This window comes from Anabrus simplex, chromosome 1, assembly GCF_040414725.1.
Source record: "Anabrus simplex isolate iqAnaSimp1 chromosome 1, ASM4041472v1, whole genome shotgun sequence".
Taxonomy (NCBI): domain Eukaryota; kingdom Metazoa; phylum Arthropoda; class Insecta; order Orthoptera; family Tettigoniidae; genus Anabrus; species Anabrus simplex.
In genome coordinates, this window is record NC_090265.1 from 1,692,526,925 (window position 1) to 1,692,554,590 (window position 27,666).

At 37.9% G+C, this 27,666-nt stretch overlaps 1 protein-coding gene and 1 non-coding gene across 3 annotated transcripts in view; one reads left to right on the plus strand and one right to left on the minus strand.

The window, feature by feature from the left end:
* Window positions 1–930: 930 nt before the first annotated feature.
* LOC136881978 (uncharacterized) overlaps window positions 931–27,666 on the minus strand; it is a 46,374-nt gene continuing 19,638 nt past the window's right edge. For both annotated transcript variants that reach the window (XM_067154460.2, XM_068229522.1), the window contains one exon: window positions 931–2,111. In XM_067154460.2, the coding sequence (XP_067010561.2) occupies window positions 1,135–2,097 (963 nt within the window). In that variant the 5' untranslated portion in view covers window positions 2,098–2,111 and the 3' untranslated portion in view covers window positions 931–1,134. The remainder of the gene's footprint in view (window positions 2,112–27,666) is intronic.
* TRNAL-CAA (transfer RNA leucine (anticodon CAA)) lies at window positions 22,529–22,602 on the plus strand. The gene has a single exon. It is a non-coding gene; the product is annotated as a tRNA-Leu (tRNA).

The following is a 27,666-nucleotide window of genomic DNA, read 5'->3' on the forward strand; positions in this document are numbered from 1 at the left end:
TGTACAGGCCAGCCGAAACATTAAGAACAGACTCAGTTTAGTGTGACAACCAATGAGATATATCTGTAATCAATTTCAAAATGAGTGCTCCCATATAGCATCTGGTAGACACTGCACACATTGGTAAAGAAAGCCCACAGCAGAGTGAGCCAACAAATACGCTAGCCGAAGTGGTACTAATACGCAGAGTGCGAAACTTGGCTACTGAGAAGTTGCCGTGGACCTAAGTATGAAGACAGAATCAGTGTAAATCTATATAACTTATTAAAACAGTTTACTAAAAACAGCTTTGGCAAATCCGTCTGTCCATTCTACTGGACTGATTTGCTTCATGTTTACAAATGCTTACAGACTCTGCCAGTCATAGTGATTTATCTACAGGTAATGCGGTAAAGCAGTGATTACTTTCCAGTATGAGAAGAAAATATAGCATACATCCAGTCAATGAGGAACAAAGTAAACAAGGAGAGTTCTATAAATTGTATCAACAGCTTAAAATTGTGGACTATTTGCAAAAGGAGACTCACATGACTGTTATAATCTATTAACTTCATTTTCCATATTGATTATTCCTCTTATTATAAGGTATTTTTTATAATATCATATTATTTATTATAAGGTATTTATTATAAAATGCCTTATAATAAATAATTGTGTTGATTAGGTGAAAAGTTTCTATCTTTATATTTGTGATCAAACTTGACTGTTCCACTGAAGTACGCATGATAGAGTCTCTAATTAAAGTGTGGTTTCATGATGATATAGGTACCAGTACTGAAAAATATGTTCTCAAAGCTTGTGGAATCAATGCCATATCATGTGAAAGAACTTATAAAACACAAAGGAGGACATATTAGCTGTTATAAGGTATTCAAGGTATGTATTATGTAAATAAATTAAAAAATGAAAAATGGGTATTTTATTGCCACTTTCTAATTAATTCATACGGGACTGTATGCCAAGCCAATTTTTGAACCACAAAAATCTCAGAAATGAACGATGTGACTTTAGGTCTCTTTCTGTGCAATGGGTCATATATTGTGACATAAAACACTTTTAGTAGGCATTTATTCTTGCTTGTTGTGATGATGTTTGTTGCTTAAAGGGATCTAACATCTGTGTGTTCAGCCCCATTTATTCTTGTACCTTGATGTTTATTTGTGATGATGACTCGGATATATCATGATTGTTGCACAGATTGTCTTCTGTTGGACAAATCTCTTTAGTTTGAATGTTAGTTTGCAACACAGGTGCAGGTTCTTTTACAGTTTGTTTCTCAGAATCACTATACGGTCCTCTTGGCACCATTCGGGGAACATGAACTATTACTGGCCCTGTGTCCTTGTCGCATGTTGCCTTTCTCTCCACCACTGTACTGGTATTTAACCTCTTCCTTCGTTCTCTAAACCAAGAGGCACACGTTGGGCACCTCATCCACCCGCAGATTTTACGAAGAACTAGTAAGGTTTCATCACTAAAACAATACATCAGTGGATTCAAGGTACAACACAGAACATTGAGAAGGCTGAATACATACTTTGTTATCCAATATCCTTCACCATGAAGTGTCCTGTTTGTGAAGAAAACCATTGATATCCAATTTGGTGATCGTAACGCAAAAAAGGCCAACATCATCAAAACAATTCTTCTAAATGTTCGAACATTTCTCTCTCTATGTACTGAGCGATAATTTCTTTGATTGACATACTTTATAGCAGGTGTAGGTGTTACCTTTATTTTGTTATTTTCACTGTTGCTTTCAGCACTTACTGTGGTCAATTGTGTCCGTTTTGTCATGTTCAAGCTTGGCGAACTGATGCTGTTATCACAATTGTTGTTGTTCTTGCTTGCACTATTGTCAGTTGGAGGTATGTATGGTTTCCGCCTGAGCCATATAAATTTAGCAATGACACCATGAATTACTAAAAAAATAAGGATCACAGGAGAGAAGATGACAGAAAATGCTATGATGTAATATATTCCAATGAACCCTTGAGTTTCGGTCACACAGCGATGCATTGTGTAACAGTTGTCGTAGTTGCCGTTGCTGTCCTCCTGGTAAACCCAGACTTGCACCCATGAGTAGGAAGCATACATTGGAATTGCAACACCTGAAAAGATATTCATATAAGATTAGAAACTTGTCCTCTGTACAATTTAACCTTTTGGACCAATAATTTTGTCACTTTTCAGTTAGCCAATTCTAATATATTTTTGCAACTTATCATGGAATAATATAATTTCAAATGGAAATTTTATGCTACAATCAGATAAAATGTAATAAGATCATTCAAAATATACTACATTGCCATTAATGACTAGACATGTAGGCACTGGCTTAATTGAAACTGCTATGGTGTCAGTAAAATGTGGGTCTGCCCTTTGCTGCGATCACCGTCTCTACCATTCTAGGAAGAATTTCCTTAAAATTTCCGTTGTTGTCTGTGGGGTATATTCTTCCATTCCTCCTGAAATATGCTAAATAATTCTGTAATATGATAAATAATTCTGTTGCCTTTCTCTCCACCACTGTACTCTGGCATTTATCCTCTTCCTTCGTTCTCTAAACTACGAGGCGCAGGTTGGGCACCTCATCCACCCACAGATTTTACAAAGAACTAGTAAGGTTATGGTCTGGCTGTTGATTAATGTAACGCATCCCAGAGATGATCAATTGGGGTTTAGATCAGTACTTTGGGCCAGCCATTTGATTTCATTCACTCACTCATATTTTGACAAACAGCTAGGTTACAGTGTTCCCTTTATAAACTGGTGCGTTGTCATGTTGAAAATGAAATGAGCCAGTTCCAAATTGTTGCTGCAAATTGGTAGAAGAGAATTATCGAAGATTGTCTGATAGGCTTTAACGTTCATGGCCAAGGCTGGCAACAGGGTAGGGAGGCAAAGTGGGCAAATGCCCAGAGACCCAGGAACAAAAGGAAGAATTAAAAATTTAAAGTTTAAATAAATTTAAACGCCATTAGGAATACAAAGTTCTCTTGTTTAAAAAGTGAAAATCAAATGAAGGTAGAGAGAGTGTGTGTCAGTGTGTAGTAGAGAAGTATGATGTTAGCATTGTTGTTGTTGTTGTTACTAATTTTCTACCAATTTTGTACTATATTGTTTGGGGTAAATGCAAAAGAATATACACTAATTTTGCAACAAAGTGGCACAAAGTTTACTCCACAAATATACCACAATGCTTGCTTCAAAAGATACACCAAAATTACATCAACTTTATACCAAGATTACACCAATATTTGTTTGGTAAATACTAAGAACACTGCACAAATTTTGCACTAAAATACACCAGCATGATTCCACAAATGCACCCAAATCCTTGGTGTTACTTTGGATCATTTTTGAAGAAAATTGGATTCAACAGTGGTGTTGAAATGAAATGAAATGGCGTATGGCTTTTAGTGCCGGGAGTGTCAGAGGACAAGTTCGGCTCGCCAGATGCAGGTCTTTTGATTTGATACCCGTAGGCGACCTGCGTGTCATGATGAGGGTGAAATGATGATGAAGACGACACATACACCCAGCCCCTGTGCCAGCGAAATTAACCAATTCAGGTTAAAATTCCCGACCCTGCCGGGAATTGAACCCAGGACCCCTGTGACCAAAGGCCAGCACACTAACCATTTAGCAATGGAGCCAAACAACAGTAGTGTTGACAACAAAAGAAAGTGGAAAGAGGCACGCGGCTGTGAACTTGCATCCGGGAGATAGTAGGTTCGAATCCCACTATCGGCAGCCCTGAAGATGGTTTTCCGTGGTTTCCCATTTTCACACCAGGCAAATGCTGGGGCTGTACCTTAATTAAGACCACGGCCACTTCCTTCCAACTCCTAGGCCTTTCCTATCCCATCGTCACCATAAGACCTATCTGTGTCGGTGCGACGTAAAGCCCCTAGCAAAAAAAAACTGGAAAGAAAAACGTTAGTGTAATTTTAGCATGAAATTGGCGCAGAAATTTTCAGATTAATGTACTTCATTTTTGGAGTAACTATGGTGTAAAGTGTCACTTTTCTTGCACCAACTTTGTTGGTGTAAAAGAATGGTGTAAATTAATGTGAAAAAAAATATGTGGTGTAATTATGGTGCAGTTTTGGTCCATTTTTCATTGGTGTTAAAATGGTGCATCTATTGTCACTTTTGCACCAAATTAGCACATAAATACACCACATTTTCACTGATAAAAGTTTTGCACCAATTTTACACCATTATTACACCAATGTTTGGTGCAAACTCTGCTGCCAGGGGCTGATAATTAGTTGCTCAGTCTTGATTATAAAATAACCTGCAAGTTCGCAGTTCTGGTCTAACTTAAGTGAAGGGGGAGGGGAAGCAGGATTTAGGGGTCTGGACCCCTCAGTTGCACAGGGGCCTGAGAATGCTGTTACCAGGCCTGTGCATGGCTCAAGGAACTAAAACAATTGGTCCAAACACAAATTACAAAAAACAGATCCTTGACATAATGCTTCATCCATCAAATTTCACAGCGCACTCTGGTTAGTATTGCTCACCTGGCATTTACCTGGTTCATACACATCCATCACACTAACACAATAATAATAATTTTGTGTGGCTATTTCTAGTCGAGTGCAGCCCTTGCAAGGCAGACCCTCCGATGAGGGTGGGCGGCATCTGCCATGTGTAGGTAACTGCATGTTATTGTGGTGGAGGATAGTCTTATGTGTGGTGTGTGGGTTGCAGGGATGTTGGGGACAGCACAAACACCCAGCCCCCGGGCCATTGGAATTAACCAATGAAGGTTAAAATCCCCGACCCAGCCGGGAATCGAACCCGGGACCCTCTGAACCGAAGGCCAGTACGCTGACCATTCAGCCAACGAGTCGGACACTAACACAATGTGAAAGGTGTTTATCACTCCACTTAATACACTTCCATTGTTTTAGAATCTACAGACAATGTGTTCTGTACCACAGTAATCTGCAGCGAGATTCCATTTAGTGATCTTTGGTTTATATGAAGTCCAAGTACAAAGCTCTCCAGACAGATGGTATAAGTACTGAGATCACTTCCAGTTGCCAATTGAAAGTCCATAGCCATGGTTTCTGATGAAGCTTGCCAGTTTGACTTCACTGTGCATCGAAGACATCGACTGTCCCTATCTGTTCATCACTTTTGGATCTAGATTATTGATAGAAAATACAAATGATCTAATAGGAAATATCCGGTCTAGAAAGCTAAGAATAACGGCTGAGAGGATTTGTCGTGCTGACCACATGACACCTCGTAATCTGCAGGCCTTCAGGCTGAGCAGCGGTCACTTGGTAGGCCAAGGCCCTTCAAGGGCTGTAATGCCATGGGGTAATCTATATATATAAAATAACTTGTCCTGACTGACTGACTGACTGATTCATCATCGCCGAGCCAAAACTACTGGACATAAAGAAATAAAATTTTGGGGATATATTGATATTAAGATGTAGGTGCTCGCTAAGAGAGGATTTTTGGATATTCCTTCACTAAGGGGGTGAGAAGGGGGGTGAAATTTTAAAATGAGTGTATCTATATCTCAAAACTTTAAAAGTTTACAGATGTAAAAATTGCTATTTAGAATCTTCTTTAAAAATAAGGAAACACATATTTTTTTGTTTTCAGAAAATCCCAATAGGAGGGGTGAAAAAGGGTGAAAATGGGGAAAAATGGGTTGAATGCCTTTAATCAGGATACCGGTACTTATATCTCAGAAACTGAAGATATTACAGACCTGAAAATTGGTACTTTTGATCTCTTTTAAAAATAAAGAAACACGTATTTTTTTGTTTTTGGAAAATCCAATTAATGGGAGGGTGAAAAGGGGGTGAATTTTTAAAATGAGTGAATCTATGTCTCCAAACTTTTACACTTCGCAGATGTAAAAATTGGTATTTACAATCTTCATTAAAAATAAAGAAACACGTATTTTTTTGTTTTCGGAAAATCGCAATAGTAGGAGTGAAAAGGGGGTGAAAAAGGGGTTGAATGCCTTTAATGATGCTACTTATATCTCAGAAACTGAAGATATTACAGACCTGAAAATTGGTGTTTGGGATCTCCTTTAAAAATAAAGAAACACATATATTTTTTGTTTCTGGAAAATCCAATTAAGGGGGGTGAAAAGGGGTAATATTTTAAAATGAGTGTATCTATATCTCAAAACTTTTCAAGGTTATAGATGTGAAAATTGGTATTTAGAATCTCCTTTAAAATTAAAGAAACACGTATATTTTGTTTTCGGAAAATCCTAATAAGGAAGGGTGGCAAAGGTTGAAAAAGGGGTCCAATGCCTTTCATGAGTCTACTTATATTTCAGAACTTGAAGATATTACAGACCTGAAAATTGGTGTTTGGGATCTCCTTTAAAAATAAAGAAACACGTATTTTTGTGTTTTTGGAAAATCCAGTTAATGGGGGGGGCGTGTGTGTGTGAAAAGGGTGTGATTTTTAAAAATGAGTGTATCTGTATCTCAAAACTTTTAAAGTTTATAGATGTAAAGATTGGTATTTCGAATCTCCATTAAAAATAAAGAAAGATGTATTCTTTTGTTTTCGGAAAATCCCAATAGGAAGGGTGTAAAAGGGTGAATAATGGGTTGAATGCCTTTAATGAAGCTACTTATATTTCAGAACCTGAAGATATTACAGGCCTGAAAATTGGTATTTGGGATCTATTTAAAAGTAAAGAAACACGTATTTTTTCGTTTTTGGAAAATCCAAATATTGGGGGTGAAAAGGGGGGGGGTGAATTTTTTAAAATGAGTCTGTCTACATCTTAAAACTTTAAAATTTACAGATGTAAAAATTGGTAGTTAGAATCTCCTTTAAAAATAAAGGAACATGTATTTTTTTGTTTCCTGTAAATCCAAATATGAGGGGTTTAAAAGGGAGAAAAATGGGTTGAATGCCTTTAATGAGGATACATATATCTCAGAAACGAAAGATATAACAGAACTGAAAATTTGTATAGGGGATCTCCTTTAAAAATAAAGAAACACGTATTTTTTAGTTTTAGGAAAATCCAATTAATGGCGGTTATACAGGAGTGACAAATTGGGGTGAATTTTTTGAAAGACGATATCTGCAGAATATCTTGGAAACGTAAAATGTTACAGGCATAAAACGTGGGTGTTTGGAATCTCCTGTAAATGTAAAGAAACATAGGTGATTTGTTTTTGGAAACTCCACTTAAGGGGAACTAAAAAGGGGTGAAATTTTAAAATAAGAATTTTTACAGTATATCTAAAAAAACTTAACATGTTACAGAAGTGAAAAATGGTATTTTTTTATCTCTATTAAACATATAGAAACGTGTATTTTTAGTTTTCGGAAATACCACTTGCGAGGAGGGGGGAAAAAGTGACTGAAAATGGTGCTGAATTCTTTTAATTAGGCTACTGATATCTCAAAAATGAAGATGTTACAGACTTACAGACATGAAATTTGATATTTGCAATCTGCTTTAAAAGTAAGGAAACACGTATTCTTGGAAAATCCAATGAAGGGGGGGGGGGGGGGGAAGGTGAAAAAAATGAAAAATTAATTGACTTAATTGTATGAGAATGCATACATCTAATAAAAACTAAAGTTGTTACAGACGTGAAAATTCGTATTTGGATCTCCTTTAATAACAAAGAAAAACGCGTTTTGGGTTGGGAAACCATCTTGGAGAGCGAGAGTGTAAAGGAGTTGAATTCCTTTCATGAGGACACATAAATCAAAAACTGAAGAAGTTAGAGTCGTGATAATTGATATTTAGAAGATCGTTTACTATTAAAGAAACAAGTATTTTTTGCGGGAAAATTCACTTGGCCGGGGGGGGGGGGGGTAGTGTGAAATGAAGTGAAAAAAGTAAATTATTTTTATGGGAATAATTATATCTCAAAACTGAAGGTAATAGACGTGAACATTGGTGTTTGGAATCTCCTTTCAACATAAAGAAACAAGCCTTCTTTTAATTTTTTTTTGGGGGTGGCGGTAAATAAACTTAACGGCGATGGGGTGTAGAAGGAGGTGAGACCAATTGATTTTACTGTTCTTAATGTACTTATAGGGATCCTTTGTTGCTCAGGCGGCAGCGCGCCGGCCTCTCACAGCTGGGTTCTGTGGTTCAAATCCCGGTCACTCCGTGTGACATTCGTGCTGGACAAAATGGGGGGGGGACAGGTTTTTCTCCGGATACTCCGATTTTCCCTGTCATCAGCCATTCCAGCAACACATAATAGTAATAGTAATAATAATAATAATAATAATAATAATAATAATAATAATAATAATAATAATAATAATAATAATAATAATAATGTTCTGGACTGTCGTCAAATGTGCGGACCGCGCTGGAAACGGCTCCTGGACGGGTAATGACTAAGAATGCAGTCCGGCCGCGGGTTCAGTGCCGCCAAGGCATCCAATAAGACACCACGCCGGATCTCCTGAAGGATTTTATCCATATTAAAAATGATAATAATAATGTTATTTGTTTTACGTCCCACTAACTACTTTTTTAAGGTCTTCGGAGACGCCAAGGTGCCGGAATTTAGTCCCGCAGGAGTTCTTTTACGTGGCAGTAAATCTACCGACACGGGGCTGTCGTATTTGAGCACCTTCAAATACCACCGGACTGAGCCAGGATCGAACCTGCCAAGTTGGGGTTTAACCGTCTGAGCCACTCAGCCCGGCAGAAAAATGATTATAGGAAAAGATGGCAAAGATTTACGGACCCAACTGACCGGGAGGAATACCTGAGCCTAGCCCGGGAAGTACGAAATCGATTGCTGGAAAATAAGATTGAACAATGGGAGGAAACGTGCCGTAATCTAATAGAAAAGGAGTCAGATCGGGAATTTTGGTGGATTCTCGCAGAAAACGAGTTAGATCGCGAATTTCAGTGGATTATATATCTAAAACAATAAGCATTCAATTATAAATTTCAGTATAATACCGTAGCGAAGCACGGGTATCTTGCTAGTAGGAAATATAACTAATTTCTAGTTTTCTGTATGTTACTGGTGGCCATGCCCTTGGGACATACACATATTAAATATACGTTTTTGAATTTTCAAAGAAGTGAAAAACCAATATGTGAGTTTTTGATGACTTTTCACACCCAGGGACCCTTAACCCAGGAGGAAGCATGCCGCAGTCTTTTTGACTGCAGAAGTATTTGTTTGTTCGCCAGTTATTAAGTGACTGTTGTACGGCTCTCTCACCCCAATCATATCCTACTAGGAGGTATTGGGTAGCACAATACAGCATTGTCAATCCCTCAGTCATGACTGTGTTAATCCGGTGATTGAAAGTGTAAATTAGCAGTGCTTTTGTCCACGCATGCCCTGTGGTGTTCTGAGTTTCTTACATTTATTCTACTGCTTATTCCTGTATTTTCATTGGTTTGTTCAGTTAACAGATAGATCAGAAAGAACAGAAAAGAATAAATAAAATTCTTGAGTGCGTTGTAAAGGAGGAGACATGAAACAAAGCACTAGCAGGACCTACAACAAGGTTGACTACTCACACCTCTTCACTGTCATCCTCATATTCAGCTGATATGTCAGTTTCTGTATTATCATATCTGGCCTCAAAAATATTTTCATCTCCTTCCTCTTCCGAAACATCCGCTGAATTTTGTGTCTGGTAACATCTTCAAACCGCCCTGGCAAAATGTGTCCTATCCTCTTGCTAATGCTCTCAAGAAGTTTATTTATTCTTTCCTGTTCTTTCTTATCTATTATGAAGTCAACAATACAATCTGCTAACTGAATAAAACAACAAAAATACAGGAAAGCACTAAAATAAAAGTTAGGAACTCAGTATGCCACAGGGACAATGTTGCTCAAATAAAAGAGAAATCATTTGTATGAAATGCAAAAGAAATAACCCCCTGCAAAATACCCATAAATAAACAAGTAAATGTATAAATTGAGAAATATACAACAATGAACTGTGATTGCTGTGAGTAAATATAAGGTGCGGTGTTATCAACCGCAAGCACCTTCTCATGTAAGTGCCCGGCTGTGTGCCCTCTCCCGGGTTAAAAGTAAAACACGGAACATATAGATATGGAAACTATCTGTAATCTTGATAACTTACCATCTTTGATCCAGGCAAGGCTTTTCATTTTAAAAAGGTAAATATGGCCAGCAGAAGAGTATTGTGTCCAAGAAATGGTCACAAATCTTACAGTAAATTGAGACATTTAACATTTAACATAAAATCCTTGTAAAAAAAGCATGCAAATAAAAAATGGACAACTAAGTGTCTAAGGCTGCATTCACACTGCTGGCAGTGACAAGTTGGGCCAGGCCAAGCAGTTAGGAATGGAGATTAATTAAAGGGGAAAGTGTTCAATCACACAGCAAGTGAAAAATCCACCATGTAGTTCATTCTAAAGTGTATGTTACAGAAATCTTCAAGCACCAGCTGGAAAATGTCTTCGTTTGAAGAGTGATATTCAAGAGAAGGAGGAAATGGATATAAACCCTTGATGTTTACATTTTGTATAATGCTGCCATTTTCTGTTGATATTATACATAAATCTTTATTCAAGTGTTCTTGCTTGTTGAATTCCATACCATGGCAAGTTCTTCCGACAAGTTTTGTAACTCTTATAATAACACTTATTATTCTGATCCGAAGTTGCTGAATGAGATCTGACAAACAAGGAGGCTCCACTCTTTGAATATTATTCATTTATTTGTACTTTGGAGAGTTGACAGGGCACTTATATGGCTTAAAGAGGTATATAGTTCAGGGATTTTTGAAAATGGTGTCATATCAAGTAGATATCATGGAACCCACCTGTGTCTTAGGGCAGGTCAGTGCTAAGGCACGAGAATAACATTTTATGGACCCAATTCTAGAACCACTGGTCAGCAGATGCTTTTGTCTTTAATAAATTATTCTAGGAAAGAAGTCAGCAAAGAATAACGTGATGGTAAGCATAATTGGCAATCATACAAATTTTAGTGAAAAATGGAAGGGTACATATAGGTACTTTAAGGCAGAAACAGATTCCAAGAAGGACATTCCAGGAATCATTAACGAACAAGGGGAGTGTATATGTGAGGATCTTCAAAAAAGGCAGAAGTATTCAGTCAGCAGTATGTAAAGATTGTTGGTTACAAGGATAATGTCCAGATAGAGGAGGAGACTAATGCTAAAGAAGTATTAAAATTTACATGTGATAACAATGACATTTACAATAAGATACAAAAGTTGAAAACTAGAAAAGTGGCTGGAATTGATAAGATTTCTGGGGATATACTAAAGGCAATGGGTTGGGATATAGTATCATATCTGAAGTACTTATTTGATTATTGTTTGCATGAAAGAGCTATACCAAATTAATGAAGAGTTGCTATAGTAGCTCCTGTGTATGAAGGAGAGGGTGATAGACATAAAGCTGAAAATTACAGGCCAGTAAGTTTGACGTGCATTGTAGGTAAGCTTTGGGAAAGCATTCCTTCTGATTATATTAGGTATGTTTGCAAAATTGATAACTAGTTTGATAGAATGAAGTTCTGGTTTAGGAAAGGTTATTCCACTGAAGCTCAACTTGTAGGATTCCAGCAAGATATAGCAGATATCATGGATTCAGAAAGTCAAATGGACTGTATCACAATTGACCTATTTAAGGCATTTTATAGGGTAGATTATGGGAGACCACTGCCAAAAATGAGTGCAATTGGACGTGACAAAAGAGTGACTGAATGGGTGGCTATATTTCTAGAAAATAGAACTGAGAGAATTAGAGTAGTTGAAGCTTTATCTGGTCCTGTAATTATTAAGAGGGAATTCCTCAAGGCAGTATAATTGGGCCCTTATGTTTTCTTATATATATATACATGATATGAGTAAAGAAATAGAATAAGAGATAAAAGGCTTTTTGTAGATGATGTTATTCTGTACAGAGTAATAAATAAGTTACATGATCGTGAGCAACTGCAAAAAAACCTTGACAATGTTGTGAAATGGACAGCAGGCAATGATATGATGATAAAAGGGGTTAAAAGTGAGGTTGTGAGTTTCACAAAGAGGAAAAGTCCTCTCTGTTTTTAATTACTGCATTGATGGGGTAAAAGTTCCTTACAGGGATCATTGTAAGAATCTGGGTGTTAATATAAGGAAAGATCTTCATTGGGGTAATCACATAAATGGGATTGTAAATAAAGGGTACAGATCTCTGCACATGGTTATGAGGATCTTTAGAGATTGTTGTAAGGATATAAAGGATAAGGCATATGTCTCTGATAAGACCCCAACTAGAGTACAATTCCAGTGTATGGGACCCTCACCAGGATTACTTGATTCAAGAGCTGGAAAAAATCCAGAGGAAAGCAGCTTGATTTGTTCTGGGTGATTTCCAACAAAAGATTAGCATCACAAAAATGGTGCAAAGTTTGGGCTGGGAAGCCTTGGGAGAAAGGAGACGAGCTACTTGACTAAGCGGTATGTTACAAGTTATAAGAATGTAGTTCCTTACATAATGCTTACTTATTAAGTTAAATTCTTAAATGATCCTAACAATTCTTTTAATATTCATAGTTCAAATTTTAAACAGGTACCTGGTTTGGTTTTGAGTTGATGATATGGCTGATGATGCCCTTTAAAAGGGGCAAAACATGTACCATTTCATATTTTAATGAGGATTAAACCTTGACTTTACGATTGATTGTATTGAATAGGTGGAAGAAAAAAAAAAGTAATCCATTTTTTTTATATCAGCAGTATATTCCGAGCTGTCAGTGGAGAGATGGCATGGAGGGACATTAGTAGATGAATAAGTTTGAGTGATGTCTTTAAAAATAGGAAAGATCACAATCTATATATATATATATATATATATATATAAAATAAGAGTTTTGTCTGTACATTGCTCAGAATTTGAAAAGAATTGTATTTCTGTATCGGTCATGTCCACAGTAACAAGAAAATGCATTTTTTACTTTTCCGTAATTTCTGTCTGTCTGTCTGTCTGTCTGTCTGTCTGTCTGTCTGTCTGTCTGTCTGTCTGTCTGTCTGTCTGTCTGTCTGTATGTACACGCATCACGAGAAAACGGCTGAAGAGAATTTAATGAAAATCGGAATGTAAAGTCGGGTGATGAACCGCTACAATCTAGGCTATAAATTATTTTAATCACGCTGAGTGAAATGGTAATTTAGGGGAAGGCCTGATATTTTATTCTCAAATATTTATGTTATTAGTGGCCGTGTATTAATGAAATCGCTAGAAAAAAAAATGGGAAATGATTCGCTACAATATAGGCTATACACGCTGAGAAAAATGGTATTTTAGGGGAAGGCCTAAAATTTAATTGACAAATATTTATTTTATTAGTGGTCGTATCTTCAGGAAAATTGGTATGCAAAGTTTTGGAATAGGTCCCTATAATCTAGGCTATCAATAATGTTATTCGCACTGAGTGAAATGGTAGTTTAGGGGAAGGTCTGAAATGTAATCCTCAAAATAAGTTATTTATGTTATTAGTGGTCGTATCGATAAATACTACATAACTAACACAACTTTAGTTATGTCGTAAGTTAACTTTAGTTATGTTGTAAGTTAGTAGTAGTAGATATGCTCATAAACTTTATCAACAATAACATTACATTGACCATTGTTTGTTTTGATGTGCTTCTTGTCTTCTGTTTCCACTCATCTCCAATTTTTTTTAAAATTTGCTTGACATCGCACGGACACAAGTAGGTATTTTGGCGACGATGAGATAGGAAATAAATAGTGGTGTGAAGGAAGCGGCCTTGGCTTTAATTAAGGTACATTTTGGTGTGATCACTTATGTCTTATACATTGTTACCGTACCGCATATAATCAGAGATATGCATGAATTTGGATTTTTGTTACTAAGTCCATATCAGCGCCGAGTCACGAGAAAATGGGTAAACAGAATTTAGTAAAAGTCGGTATGTAAAGTCTGAGAATAAGGAACTACAGTCTACGATATAAATAATTTTGTATGATGCCCTAATATCACAGAGTCGAAAGAAAACTAATGTGAAGGCCTGCAATATAGAAAGCTCATAAACTTTATCAACAATAACATTACATTGACCATTGTTTGTTTTGATGTGCTTTTTGTCTTCTGTTTCCACTCATCTCCAAGTTTTTTTAAATTTGCTTGACGTCGCACGGACACAGGTAGGTGTTTCGGCAACGATGGGATAGGAAATAAATAGGGGTGTGAAGGAAGCGGCCTTGGCTTTAATTAAGGTACATTCTGGTATGACTGGTGTGGAAATGGGAAACCACGGAATACCATCTTCAGGGATGCTGGCAGTGGGGTTCGAATCCACTATCTCACGGATGCAAGCTCACAGCTGCATGCCCCTAACTACGCGGCCAACTCGCCTGGTCGTACCGACTGTAACAGCCTGCCTGTGTATTGGCGGGAAGTAGCTGGGGAGTAAGATAACTTTCTTCTTTAGCATGCCATTCCTCTGGTTCATACATTTTCTGATATTACTGGTACGTAACACACTGGTTCATCATAGTATTCGAGCTATTCAATCCCTACTCTGAGGCACTGATTGGAATGAGTAGTGTGCATATTTAACGGAATAATGACAGAGGAGTGTTCACGGCAGTCTGCGACCTGGTTATTCCAGCTCTGGAACATTGGACTGTTGGATCGGCACCGCAGTACTGTTCGTTGAAGGTGAGAAAGTGTGCAGTTTTTCATTTGATCGAGTATTTTATATGATAAGATTGCTTTCAATCGCTACACATTCCTACTGACGTTTTTGTAATGACCTATGTTGAATTCAGTTAGGAAAACCACCAAGTCAGTCTTTCTGAGAATCCCGTAGCGAAGCACGGGTACATCAGCTAGTATGAATATAAAGTTGGAATTCAAGAGGACAAATTAGGGCAAATATTCATTTATAGGAAGCGGATTTACGGGTTGGAATAATTTACCAAGGGGGCTGTTAAATAAATTTCTAATTTCTTTGCAATTATTTAAGAAAAGGCTAGGAAAATAACAGATAGGGAATCTGCCACCTGCTTAGTAGTGATTGATTGATTTCATCATATTGCCTAATATATTTTTTTTTTTCTTCCCAATTATTACTTTTCAAGTTACTATGTACAAGATGTAACAACTTATGGAGCAGAAACTTGGACAATGACAAAGAAGGATGAGAGTCGAATACAGGCAGCCGAAATGTTCTTGAGGACTATGATACAGAAGAGTAGAAGAGACAAAATAAGGAATGAGAAAATCCAGGAAGAAATTGGAGTGGAAAAATTGAATGATAGAATAGAGAAGAGCCGACTAAGATGGTTTGGGCACATAAAGCAAATGAGCAATGAAAGAATGCCAAAAACGGTGATGGAAATGCAAATCCAAGGAAGGAGAGGCCGTGGATGACTACGATTGAGATAGAAGGATACCATCCAACGCAGCATTTTAGAAAGAAACCTGCACTGGGAGACAGTGTAGGAGGAGGAGTGGTGGAATGACCGAAGAAAGTGGAGAGGAACCATATTTGACCCTACCCGGCTACAGCTGGATAAAGGGAAATGATGATGATGATGATGATGATGATGATGATGATGATGATGATGAAGATGAAGTTTCTTTTATTTTTGTAGTATTTTTCAACAACTACATACATGTATATGATGTGTTGGTTACATTCTTTTACTGTACATTTATTGGTAAGAATAATAAACTGGACACTGAGTGAGTTGGCCATGTGCTTAGGGTTGCGTTGCTGTGAGCTTGCATTTGGGATATGGTGGGTTTGAATCCCACTCTTGGCAGTCCTGAAGATAGTTTTCTGTGGTTCCCCATTTTCACATCAGACCTTAATTCAGCCCAGGCCACAACCTTCCTGATCCTTGCCCTTTCCCATCCTTGCATAGCTGAAATCCTTTGATGTGTAGGTGCGACATTAAAACACTAGCAAGAAAACAAGAAACATAAACAAAAAACAGCCTTTGTTAAAAAGTTGAATTTTCAAAACAAATTTTCCCAAGGCCCATTTTCCATAAGTCAAGATTTTCTAGTTGACTGAATACAAATTTTTGAAAAGTTTTTTTTTCCGAAACAAATTAAACTCATTCAGTCTCAATTTGTTTGAAATGAACATAATTCCTGCTGAGTTACAAAATTGGCTGAATGACAGTAACTGATTGAAAAATTTGTAGTGTGGGTTACTGTAGTCACGTCCTAGTTCGTGAACCATGGGCAATAGCAGAATGGTCTAGTAAGTGGTTCTGAAAGTCGAGATACCAAATGCTATGGAATGAGAGTGGGAATCTCGGACATATTACGAATCATGGTCCTCCTTATGCTGAGGTAGCTAGGACTGTGCAATCTACCGGTGGTCCCTAACCCATTAAAGGAGATGTCATCACTTGGACTATGTATAAGTAAGGGTAGCATTCGGCTTCACAGAATTTTCACTGAGCATGCTCAGAACGTTTTAAGTAAGCCTCAGACCTATGGGAGTAATGAAGTCCCACTCCCATCTGACAGGCAAGGGTCTCTTGGAAACAACTTGGTGAACAAAATAGAATTTGATGGGGGGCTTATGGAAGAAAGTAGAACTGGCTGAGTCAGGAAAGAGGTTGCATCTGTATGTGTTAGGAGTTAATGATATTCAGGTAAGGGGAGATAATGAGGAACAGATAGAAGATTATAAAGTATACATGACGGGTGTTAAAAAGGGAAGGGCAGAGTGTGGTGTAGGACTGTTAATCTGGAATACTAGTTTCTGTTAGGCACGTAAATGAGCAAATGATGTGGGTAGATTTGGCAGATGGAGGAATTAGGACAAGAATTCTCTCAGTGTATTCACCATGTGAGAGTGCAGACAATGATGAATTTGACAAGTTTTATGAAGCTTTGAGTGACATCATAGTTAGGGTCAACAGTAATGATAGGATATTGCTAACTGGTGATTTCAGTGCGAGATTTGGAAATAGAACTGAAGGATATGAGAGGGTGACTGGTAAATACGGGGAAGATATGGAAGCTAATAGGAATAGGAAGCATTTGCTGGACTTCTGTGCTAGTATCTGATTAGCAGTTACGAATATATTCTTCACCACTACACATGGGAAGATAGGGGCACCAGATCCATAATAGACTATATCTTAACTGTCGTTGAGTTCAGGAAATTTGTTAGGAATGTGTGGAGATTTTTCGATGAAATGGACCACTATGTGATCTGTAGTGAACCAAGTATCTCTAGGCCTAGGATATTCCACAGATGAATAAGGGTAGAAAATCTCCAGGATGAGGAAACTAGACAGAAGTACATGGATGTGATTAGTGAAACATTCCAAACAATGGACAGTAAGCAGGTTCAGTATATAGAAAGAGAATGGATGGCATACAGGGATGCTATAGTAGAAACAGCAAGGCAATGCCTAGGAACAACTGTGTGTAAAGGTGGGAAAAAGCGAACATCTTGGTGGAGTAATAAATAAAAACAGCTTGTGAACATAAAAGGAAGGTGTATCCAAAATGCCTTCAAACAAGGACTGATCCAGACTGCGGCTTGTATGTACCGGTAGTTGAAAGAAACAGAGTGAAACAAATAGTTATTGAATCCAAGAGGAGGTCATAAGATAATTTTGGTAATAACCTGGAAAGGCTAGGTCAAGCAGCAGGGAAAACTTTCTGGACAGTAATAAAGTATCTTAAAAAGGGTGAGAAAAAAGGAAATGAGTAGTGTTTTGGGTAAGTCAGATGAATTCATAATGAATCCCAGGGAAACACTGGACAAATGGAAGGATTATTTTGAAAATTTTCTCAACGTAAAATCAATTCTTTCTGGTGACGTCACTAACAGCCGAGCTCATGGAGAAGAGTATAATGATGTTGGTGAAATTATACTTGAGGAAGTGGAAAGGATGTTAAATAAACTCCACTGCCATAAAGCAGCAGGAATAGATGAAATTAGGCTTGAAATTGTGAAATATAGTGGGAAGGCATAGTTGAAATGGCTCCATAGAGTAATAAAATTAGCATGGAATGTTAGTAAGGTACCTTATGATTGGACAAAAGCAGTAATTGCACCTATCTGTAAGCAAGGGAACAGGAAGGATTGCAACAACTATCGAGGTATCTAATCAATCAATCAATCAATCAATCAATCAATCAATCAATCAATCAATCAATCAATCAATCAATCAATCAATCAATCAATCAATACTGATCTGCATTTAGGGCAGTTGCCCAGGTAGCAGATTCCCTATCTGTTGTTTTCCTAGCCTTTTCTTAAATGATTGCAAAGAAATTGGAAATTTATTGAACATCTCTCTTGGTAATTTATTCCAATCCCTAACTCCCCTTCCTATAAACAAATATTTGCCCCAATTTGTCCTCTTGAATTCCAACTTTATCTTTATATTGTGATCTTTCCTACTTTTAAAGACACTACTCAAAATTATTCGTCCACTGATGTCCTCCCACGCCATCTCTCCACTGACAGCTCGGAACATACCACTTAATGGTAATTCTAAATTCCCATGGAGGGAATTAGATATTTTTCCACCAATAGAGCATATCAAAAATCAGATCAAAAATTAGATGTATGGCTTTTCAGGCGTATGCTCTATTAACCAGCATTTCGTCTTAGGCCTGAAACTAGACTCGTCAGAGTGGGATGTGTCAGACCCTACCCACTTATGCTGGGGTGTATGCAGGTATGCAGAAGCCTCTTCTGATAAGTTTACCTGCATACACCCCAGCATAAGTGGGTAGGGTCTGACACATCCCACTCTGACGAGTCTAGTTTCAGGTCTAAGACGAAATGCTGGTTAATAGAGCATACGTCTGAAAAGCCATACATCTAATTTTTGATCTGACATACCACTTAGTCGAGCAGCTCGTCTCCTTTCTCCCAAGTCGTCCCAGCCCAAACTTTGTGACATTTTTGTAATGCTACTCTTTTGTCGGAAATCGCCCAGAACAAATCGAGCTGTTTTTCTTTGGATTTTTCCAGTTCTTGAATCCAGTAATCCTGGTGAGGGTCCCATACACAGGAACCACTGATCAGTATACAAGGCAAGGTGTTCACTGGGATTTTGGAAGGGAGGGTGTGATCAGTGGCTGAGAATAAGTTGGATGAAAACCAGTATGGATTCACACTACAGAGGGGCTGTCAGGATTAGATTTTCAGTATGCGCCAGATAATGAGAAATGCAACGAGAGGAATAGACAGTTATGTTTGTAGGTATAGAGAAGGTAAATGACAGAGTACCAAGGGAAAAGATGTTCACTGTACTGGGAGACTGTGGTATTAAGGGTAGATTATTAAAATCAATCAAAGGCATTTATGTGTACAATTGGGTTGCAGTGAGAATTGATGATAGAATGAGTTCTTAGTTCAAGGTTTTTACAGGGGTTAGAAAAAGCTATATTCTTTCACCTCGGTTGTTCATAGTCTACATGGATCATTTACTGAAAGGTATTAAGTGGCAGGGAGGGATTCAGTTAGGTGAAAATGTAATAAACAGTTTGGCCTATGCTGATGACTTGGTCCTAATGGCAGATTGTACGAAAGCCTGCTGTCTAATATCTTGGAACTTGATAATAGGTGCAATGAGTATGGTATTAAAATTAGCCTTTACAAGACTAAATTGATGTCAGTAGGTAAGAAGTCCAAGATAATTAAATGTCAGATTGGGGATACAAAGCCGGAATAGGTAGATAATTTTAAGTATTTAGGATGTGTGTTCTCCCAGGATGGTAGTGTAATAAGTGAGATTGAATCAAGGTGCAGTAAAGCTAATGATCAAGGTGCAGTAAAGCTAATGCAGTGAACTCGCAGTTGCAATCAACAGGAAGTCAGCTCCTGGATGAAACTATCTCTATATTGGTCTGTTTTCAGGCCAACTTTGCTTTACGGGTGTGAAAGCTGGGTGGACTCAGTATATCTTATTCATAAGTTAGAAGTAACAGACATGAAAGTGGCAAGAATAATTGCTGGCACAAACAGGTGGGAACAATGGCAGGAGGGTACTAAGGGTGAGGAGATAAAGACTAAATTAAGATGAACTCAATGGATGAAGCAGTACGCATAAACCAGCTTCTTCGGTGGTGGGGTCATGTGAGGCGAATGGAGGAGTATAAGTTACCTAGGAGGATATTGGACTCTGTTATGTAGGTTAAAAGTAAAGGGAGACCAAGATGATGATGATAAGACTCAATTTCTAAATATTTAAAGATAAGTGATTTAGAACTAAACAGGGCCACAGAACTACTTACAAATAAATGATTGTGGCAGCGGTTAGTGAATTCACAGTAGCTTGCAGACTGAATGCTGAAAGGCATAACAGTCTATAATGAAGATGTGTGTGTGTTAAGTTTTGGCCAAGCTGGCAAAGGAAATTCAACTGGCAAGGTGTCCTTCTTCCTTGCAAGATGTGTACTCCATAAAAATATTTTTTATCCTCTTCTGAATGGTTCTCTATTGAATTCTTGGCATTGTCCAGACATACTGTCCCATTCTGAACTCATTTACCATTGCTTCAGAACTGCCCGGTTTGTTTTGTAAATTCTGACAGAAGATAGTAGGTGTCTGGATGATGTCTGGTTTTATTTATTTATTTATTTATTTATTTATTTATTTAATAATTATAGAATGTCCTAGTGAGCTAGTGGCTCAAGGAGGGACTGCCTTTTACAATCACAGCTTGGCAGCTTTCAGTTTCAGTTAAGAGATAAGGTATACATATAACAAAGAATGTTTTGAAAATATTGATTTACATCATAATATCATTATTTTACATGGAAAAAAGAAGATATTCAAAATAAACTAAACATAGGTGGAAAAATACACAGTGGTTATCAATTTATTCTCCAACATATTGTTCAAGGAAGTACCTGCGTACTTCTTTTTTAAATCTGTACAACTTATTGATTTGTTTCAATTTTGGAGGTAGATTGTTAAAGACTGTGCTTGCTGAATAAGAAATGTTTTTAACACCATATTTGGTAGTGTTTGTCGAATCTTTGTAAAACTGGTTTGCTGATCTTGTGTTATGGGTGTGAATATCTTTGCTGTATCGTAGATCTGTATTAACAGAAATCTCTTATGGAATCTCTTCACTTATGTTGTTGTTGCCCCCTCTGTGGATCAGCGGTAGAGTGTCGGCAGGTTCAAACATGGCAGGGGTAGTCGGATTTTTGAAGGGTGGACAAAAGTCCATTCGATACTCCATGTTCTACGATGTTAACATAGCATGTAAAAGATCTCTGGTGACACATTTAATGTTCACCTGACAAAATTAACTAAAACTCAGCTATAGACACCCAAGAGAGATTCAGTTTATTCTGCCTAGAGTAAAATGGAACATTGAAATTGATGAGCAGGCCTGTACAGGGTACCTGAGGCCATATTATTATTATTATTATTATTATTATTATTATTATTATTATTATTATTATTATTATTATTATTACCGTATTATTATTATTATTATTATTATTATTATTATTATTATTATTATTATTATTATTATTATTATTATTATTAATAATACTGTATTATTATTATTATTATTATTATTATTATTATTATGTCCGACTCGTTGGCTGAACGGTCAGCGTACTGGCCTTTGGTTCAGAGGGTCCCGGGTTCGATTCCAGGCCGGGTCGGGGATTTTAACCTTAATTGGTTAATTCCAATGGCACGGGGGCTGGGTGTATGTGCTGTCTTCATCATCATTTCATCCTCATCACGACGCGCAGGTCACCTACGGGTGTCGAATAGAAAGACCTGCACCTGGCGAGCCGAACTTGTCTTCGGACACTCCCGGCACTAAAAGCCATACGCCATTTCATTTTTTCATTATTATTATTATTATTATTATCATCATCAACATTGAATATTGAATTTTCACGACCGCATTGTAATCGAAACCAACTTTCAACTTATTAGGTCGTGTTACGTACATTGAGTACGTGTTGAAGAGATGTTAAGTACAGAACAAAAATGGCCAACCAGACACCAGTGGGATCTGAACCCACAACCTCCCGATTTCGCGTCGGTTGCTCTACCAATTGAGCTATGGTGGCCTAGGCCATCTTTGTTCTGTTGGAAAGGATCTAAGCTACAGGTCTGGTAATACTACCATCACACTGTAGAGTGCATTTAAGTTGCCCGTTGAGAGCCAAGTCAATGAATATTGAATTTTCACGACTGCATTGTAATCGAAACCAACTTTCAACAGAACAAAGATGGCCTAGGCCACCATAGCTCAATTGGTAGAGCAACCAACGTGAAATCGGGAGGTTGTGGGTTCGGATCCCACTGGTGTCTGGTTGGCCATTTTTGTTCTGTACTTAACATCTCTTCAACACGTACTCAATGTACGTAACACGACCTAATAAGTTGAAAGTTGGTTTTGATTACAATGCGGTCGTGAAAATTCAATATTCATTGACTTGGCTCTCAACGGGCAACTTAAACGCACTCTACAGTGTGATGGTAGTAGTACCAGACCTGTAGCTTAGATCCTTTCCAACAGAACAAAGATGGCCTAGGCCACCATAGCTCAATTGGTAGAGCAACCGACGCAAAATCGGGAGGTTGTGGGTTCGGATCCCACTGGTGTCTGGTTGGCCATTTTTGTTCTGTACTTAACATCTCTTCAACATGTACTCAATGTACATAACACGACCTAATAAGTTGAAAGTTGGTTTCGATTATCATCATTATTATCATCATCATCGTCATCATCATCATCATTTACTTATGTTCTTGCTGCCAGCCCCACGGTTTAGGAGTAGCATGCCTGCCTCTTATCGAGAGGCCCGGGGTTCGATTCCCGGCCAGGTCAAGGATTTTTATCTTGATCTGAGGGCTGGTTCAAGGTCCACTCAGTCTATGTGATTAAAATTGTGGAGCTATCTGAAGATGAGATGATGGAAGCCAAGACTAACGGCCGAGAGGATTCTTCTTGCTTTCTGCGGCGCTCAGTAGGCCATGGCCCTTTGGGGCTGTTGCACTATGGAGTTTGGTCTTTTATGTTGTTGGTCCTGTGTTTATTATAAAATGATGCCTGATATAGATTTCATAAGTACAATGGATAAGGAGCAGATACGAAATGTCTTCTATCCTAATGAGCAGTGCCTGCAATATATTGGTGTTAAAGTAATCCAGAATGGGTATCATTTTGTCGCAAGCGTGTTCATGTAGTTCTCAAAAAGATGCTTGGATGAGTGAATTTCAGAAAAAGAATACATGCAGAAAAATCTCTTTGGAAAAATGGGTTTTGGAAAAAGAATACACTCGAAGAAATGACTTGCTGGAAAATTAGCTTAAATGGGACAAAATGCTCTGAACTATAGGCCTGTATTACTTTAAAATATTAGAAGTGCCCTTTAATTTCTCCAAAATGCAAATAAACCAGTGATATACAGAGCATGGTGCCTCCTTGTAAGTCTGTAAGTATTTCTGAATCCAGTTTCATTTCTTCAATGGATCGACTGGGACTCAGTCGTATCTCATGCGTGTTGACGCAGAAAGGATATACGATACTTGTTTGAGCTTTGTATACCTGCTCAGTTCTCCTCAGTCCAGGGTACTAACAGTGCCATCTAAAATGTGAAGGCTTATGCTACTCACACGGACAGCCCTATCCTAACCAATTCAATTCTGATGACAGTGTGAATGCACCCTAATAGAGATCAAATGGAATGTGACTTTGGACACACTTCCTTGTTAGCTAGAGTCTATACGTACAGCATGATATGACCCAAAGGAACGTTACAATGATAATGCACTGCAGTTGAGATGGCTGCCAGCGACTGCCAGGGGAGATACTTGTGACTGCCTGGTAGCGATCCAGTGCCACACAGGTCAGAGTAAGTGAACTGGCTATAGTGGAGAAGGTTTGGACGAATGGGGTCAGTAGACACATCTCTTCACCTGATAGCTGAAATAAAAGAATTATCTTTTCATTTTCAAATTCTTCTTTAGTTTTACTGGCTGTTTAAAACAGCCTAACACAGGAAAGTTCTCAGCAATTATAGGATACAAAGGGTCAAGAACTGGGAAGGTACAAGCTATGGTCTTAACCCTGCAGTTCTCAAACTAATTACAATGATTTTTAATTTCTTTTAATTTGGTTTTTTAGTATCGACTTAGTCAATAAACCATTAATGTTTTCAATTTTTCAAACACAAGGTACAGATTAATAAAACACTAGTACATACTCAAAAAGGAAAACATTTTGTTTTTAATATAATGAAATATTATATTCTATGAGAACTTCTTCAGATTCTTTAAAATCACCTTCTTGCATGTGTATGTATGTACAATATTGTTTAAACTTGTCACTGATTACAAATGAATGATATTATGGACGAGTGAAACAGTAATTTGGTGTATTGCAGCCTGATTATTGTATGTCTGCTTCTCAGTGTGATTCACCTTGCACTGAGTCTGGTGCATGCTGTATTGTACAGTTGAACAATAAAAAATATACGCATAAAAAAATTTAAATTCCTGTATCGGGTATCATTGTCCTCAGGTGAGGTGGTACGGCTGCAATAAAATGCGGTGCAACTTGATTATTATTAAATGACACGTTCGTGATGAAATTCGACTATCAGTAAAGAATGCAACTGTCTGCATACAGAATAACATAAAAGAATGCAATGAAATGGACGAAAAACTGCCATAATGGTTATATAAATATGTGAAGTGAGGGACCCACCTGGCAAGTGATGCTTGATGTGAAGCAGTTCATGGCATGTCAGTTTAAAAAAAAAAAGCTATTTATGTGGGGTGTCGACCTGGAGAGATCTTTTGCCCCTACTTTGCACCATATGTTATGAACCTGCATGTATTTGGAAACTGCGGAAGTGTAAAGTGTTGAATGTGAGGAAAGGAATGTTAAGGATGACACAAACACAATGTACAATTAAAAACCCCTGACCCGCCGGGAATCAAACTCGAGGCCGCCGGGTGACTGGCGTTGCCCCCTACACCACGGGGCCGGACATATCAGTTTTAGTCTTTGATCTTTGGCCTTTGGTTATCAACCAGGAGAACCAGGGTTTGAATACTGGTATTGGTAAGTTTAAAAAAAACTGGATTCCATTACTCTCTTGTGTAATTGCACCATATTAACAGTCCTTGCATTTCCACTCCAAATGCTTGCAATGAGCATGTAGTTCATTATCACTGATCCCTAGAAGATTGTTATAGAGGTGTAAATATGTTATGTGCCATACACAGCGCAGAACAGCCTTACAATATTAATTGCATTGAAGACAAATGCCAGTTAGCTCTGATTAAGCGTACCCACCTGTCAAGGTGAGAACTGGGGTTCGACTTCTACTCTACAAGTGTTTCAGTAAGGAAATACATGGATATTTCTATTCATTACAAAATATGGCACTGTGCTTTTTATTATACCAGTCCTGAAAAGGACTTTTTTAAACATGACTTAATACCTCATCCTGTATCCACCGACTTGAACAACGTATGAGAGACAATGTGGCATTGACTCAACAAGCTTCCTAGAGTATTCTTCAGCAAGGGCAATCTCTTCCCATGCATCCAACATAATGCTCCACAAAGAACCATGCAAATGCTGGAAAGGGTAAGGCCAGTGTTTCCTTCTATGGTATTTCCAACTGGTCCACAAATTATTAGTGGGGTTCAAGTTTGGAGGTTGAGGGATCCTATTAAGCAGTTCAATTGAGTTCTGCTCAGAAAACCAGCTCTGAACATGACTGCTCATGTGGATTTTGGAGTTGTCTTGCGCAAACTATATTACTCATCTGGATAGCTCCCTCTTACACTTGGAATCATAATATTCTGCAAAATGTCGAAATATTGGTTTGATGTGAGATGTTCATCTATCCGATGAAGCTCTCCAATCGCATCAGACAATATCCACTCCCAATATGACACAGATATACAGCCACTGTGTGAACTCTCAGCTATATATCATTTGTCGTATCAGGCTCCCTGTGGCCTGTTAACATGAACTGGCCCAGCGTCCGCTGAACAGCAAGAAATCTTGTCAGAAAAGATCACATGTTCCCAATTACAATTTAAGTCCATCTTGGCAAAGGCACAGTGATCGACCATCTGTTCATTGGAAAGACAATATTTTTGGCAGCAGATTTTCTGCAATGGCGTCTGGCTTCTCATAATCGTCTAAGGTCTGTATATGGACATCCAAGAAAATCATCCACCTGTGTGAGCTCCGCTGAGTTTAAGAGAGGATTCTCCTGTAAAGTTTCAATCAACTAACCTGTTGTCTTCTTCCCTAGTAGAGACCTGCTTCAAACCAGTGCTCGCTAGATGTCCAATGTACCCTGACACTTGCCCTGCCATATTCATCTCTGAGCATCCCGAGGCTAAATACTACACTGAATCACTGTCTCACAAATTGCCATGTTGGACAAAAACAAGCACTTACTCTCTTGATATCTGAAAATAATGTCAGAATGGAGTGAAGTATTTAGCATCAAAGTTAGCTCAGTCATATTTGATGTGGTCATTGCCTGATGTCATTGTAATGTGTTCATTTGGGAAGAAAAACGAATAAAAAGAGTCATTAATGCTGGGATTCAAACCTTTGTTGATATGGTAGGCATGAATTTTGTAGCCTACAGCTGACCTGCTACATCAAAGCATGCCATGTGCTTATAATTTCATAGTGCAGTCTGCAAGTGCATGGCATGAGGAGGAGGGAGAAGGGAGACGGGAGATGGTAAAGTAAGAGTGACACAATGAGTGAGAAATACAGGCCATGTTGCAAAATGCATCCAGCTGACCGTACAAAGCCAAACATAGCCAAAATTGGGGTTTCTTGTACTTAACGTCTTCATAGATGTGACAATTTTTTTATTGTTCAACTGTACATGCAGTACATACAGGGGCAATATTATGAGTCTCTCTCAGATTATCATCAGTAGGTATGCTGTTGTGATGTAGTGTATGTTGTCCAATAAATGTCACATACAAACAACTCTTATACCGTAATTTAATAGAAACAGTAAATATGCTATAATAGAAAAGATCTGTAGATGAATACGTTTGAGTGGTGTCTTCAAAAGTAGGAAAGATCACAATATGAAGATAAAGTTGGAATTCAAGAGGACAAATTGGGGCAAATATTCATTTATAGGAAGGGGAGTTAGGGACTGGATCAACTTACCAAGGGAGATGTTCAATAAATTTCCAATTTCTTTGAAAACATTTAAGAAAAGGCTAGGAAAACAACAGATAGGGAATCTGCCACCTGGGCAACTGCCCTAAATGCAGATCAGTATTGATTGATTGATTGATTGATTGATTGATTGATTGATTGATTGATTGATTGATTGATTGATTTTACTAACTGAAGGCATCCCTGGAATAAGGATATAGTCAACACATTTTTTGAAAAGTGAGACTTCAGTGGGAATAGGATATATCATCACGCCTCTATGCTGTGGTGTCATCTTATGTCTTATATTTGAACTTGAAGCTGCTTTACAGCTTCGTCTTCCATGGTGTAAGGATGGAACATCGGTCCAGATGGTGGACAGTCCTTGTGTTGGTTCATCACCAGGTAATATATCATTTAAATAATGGCCATAGATGAAATCACATCTATATTAAGAAATATTTTTTTGGAATATTTTTGTTATTGTTTTTATTTTATTATTGTACTAA